At 59.9% G+C, this 693-nt stretch overlaps 1 protein-coding gene across 1 annotated transcript in view; it reads left to right on the top strand.

Moving 5' to 3' along the window:
- Positions 1-693, top strand: part of Tco025E_10056 (trans-sialidase) — a gene marked incomplete at both ends in the record, with an annotated part of 724 nt that continues 31 nt past the window's right edge. Inside the window, one exon of the mRNA XM_029376847.1 lies at positions 1-693. This exon is cut by the window's right edge and continues 31 nt beyond it. Within this exon, the coding sequence (XP_029223038.1) occupies positions 1-693 (693 nt within the window).

Genomic DNA, 693 nt, shown 5'->3' with positions numbered 1-693 from the left:
CGCTGCTGCCTGCGTCGGTACTATCCCAACGGACGGGCTGGTTGGGTTTTTGTCGAACAATGGCAACAGTACCCACTGGAAGGACGAGTACCTTGGGGTGGGCGCCACGGTGTCTGGAGCAGAGAAGGTTGTCAATGGCGTTGAGCTGGCAGGGCGTGGTGCATCGATTGTGTGGCCGGTGGGCGGAGACGAGGATGGCCCAGGGCACGGTTCTGTGGGCGAAGAGGTGACCCTTGTGGCGATGGTGACCATCAACGAAGCGCCACCGACCGCCACCCCACTGCTGGGCGTGAGGACAGCGGAGGCTGGAATGTATCTGGGGCTGTGGTACGACGAGCAGAAGCGCTGGAGGACGGAGTTCAGAGCAGAAGCGGATGCACAAAGAATGACGTGGGAGGAGGGGAAGGCATACCGAGTGGTGCTCACGGTGGAAAACGGCACGGGCTCGGCATACGTCGACGGACAGCTTGTGGGGAGTTTGGAGGAGAAACCCCCGGCTGGTTTTGTTGCTTTGCCTGAGCATGTGTTTTATCCCGAAGAAACTCTGCTATGGAGGAGGCCGCCGGAGAGGGTCTCGCACATCTTCGTTGGGGAATACAGGTACGGCGAAGTAAACGCAGAGGTCCACGTGACGGTGAAGAACGTCTTGCTGTACAACCGCTGCTTCAACGCCAGTGAGGTTGCCGCTCTGCA

The sequence above is a fragment of the Trypanosoma conorhini genome (genome assembly GCF_003719485.1).
Source record: "Trypanosoma conorhini strain 025E chromosome Unknown Tco_14.4_contig_01439, whole genome shotgun sequence".
In the NCBI taxonomy this organism is placed as follows: Eukaryota; Euglenozoa; class Kinetoplastea; order Trypanosomatida; family Trypanosomatidae; genus Trypanosoma; species Trypanosoma conorhini.
The sequence above is the reverse complement of the archived record's forward strand: the minus strand, read 5'-3'. Positions and strand labels throughout refer to the sequence as shown.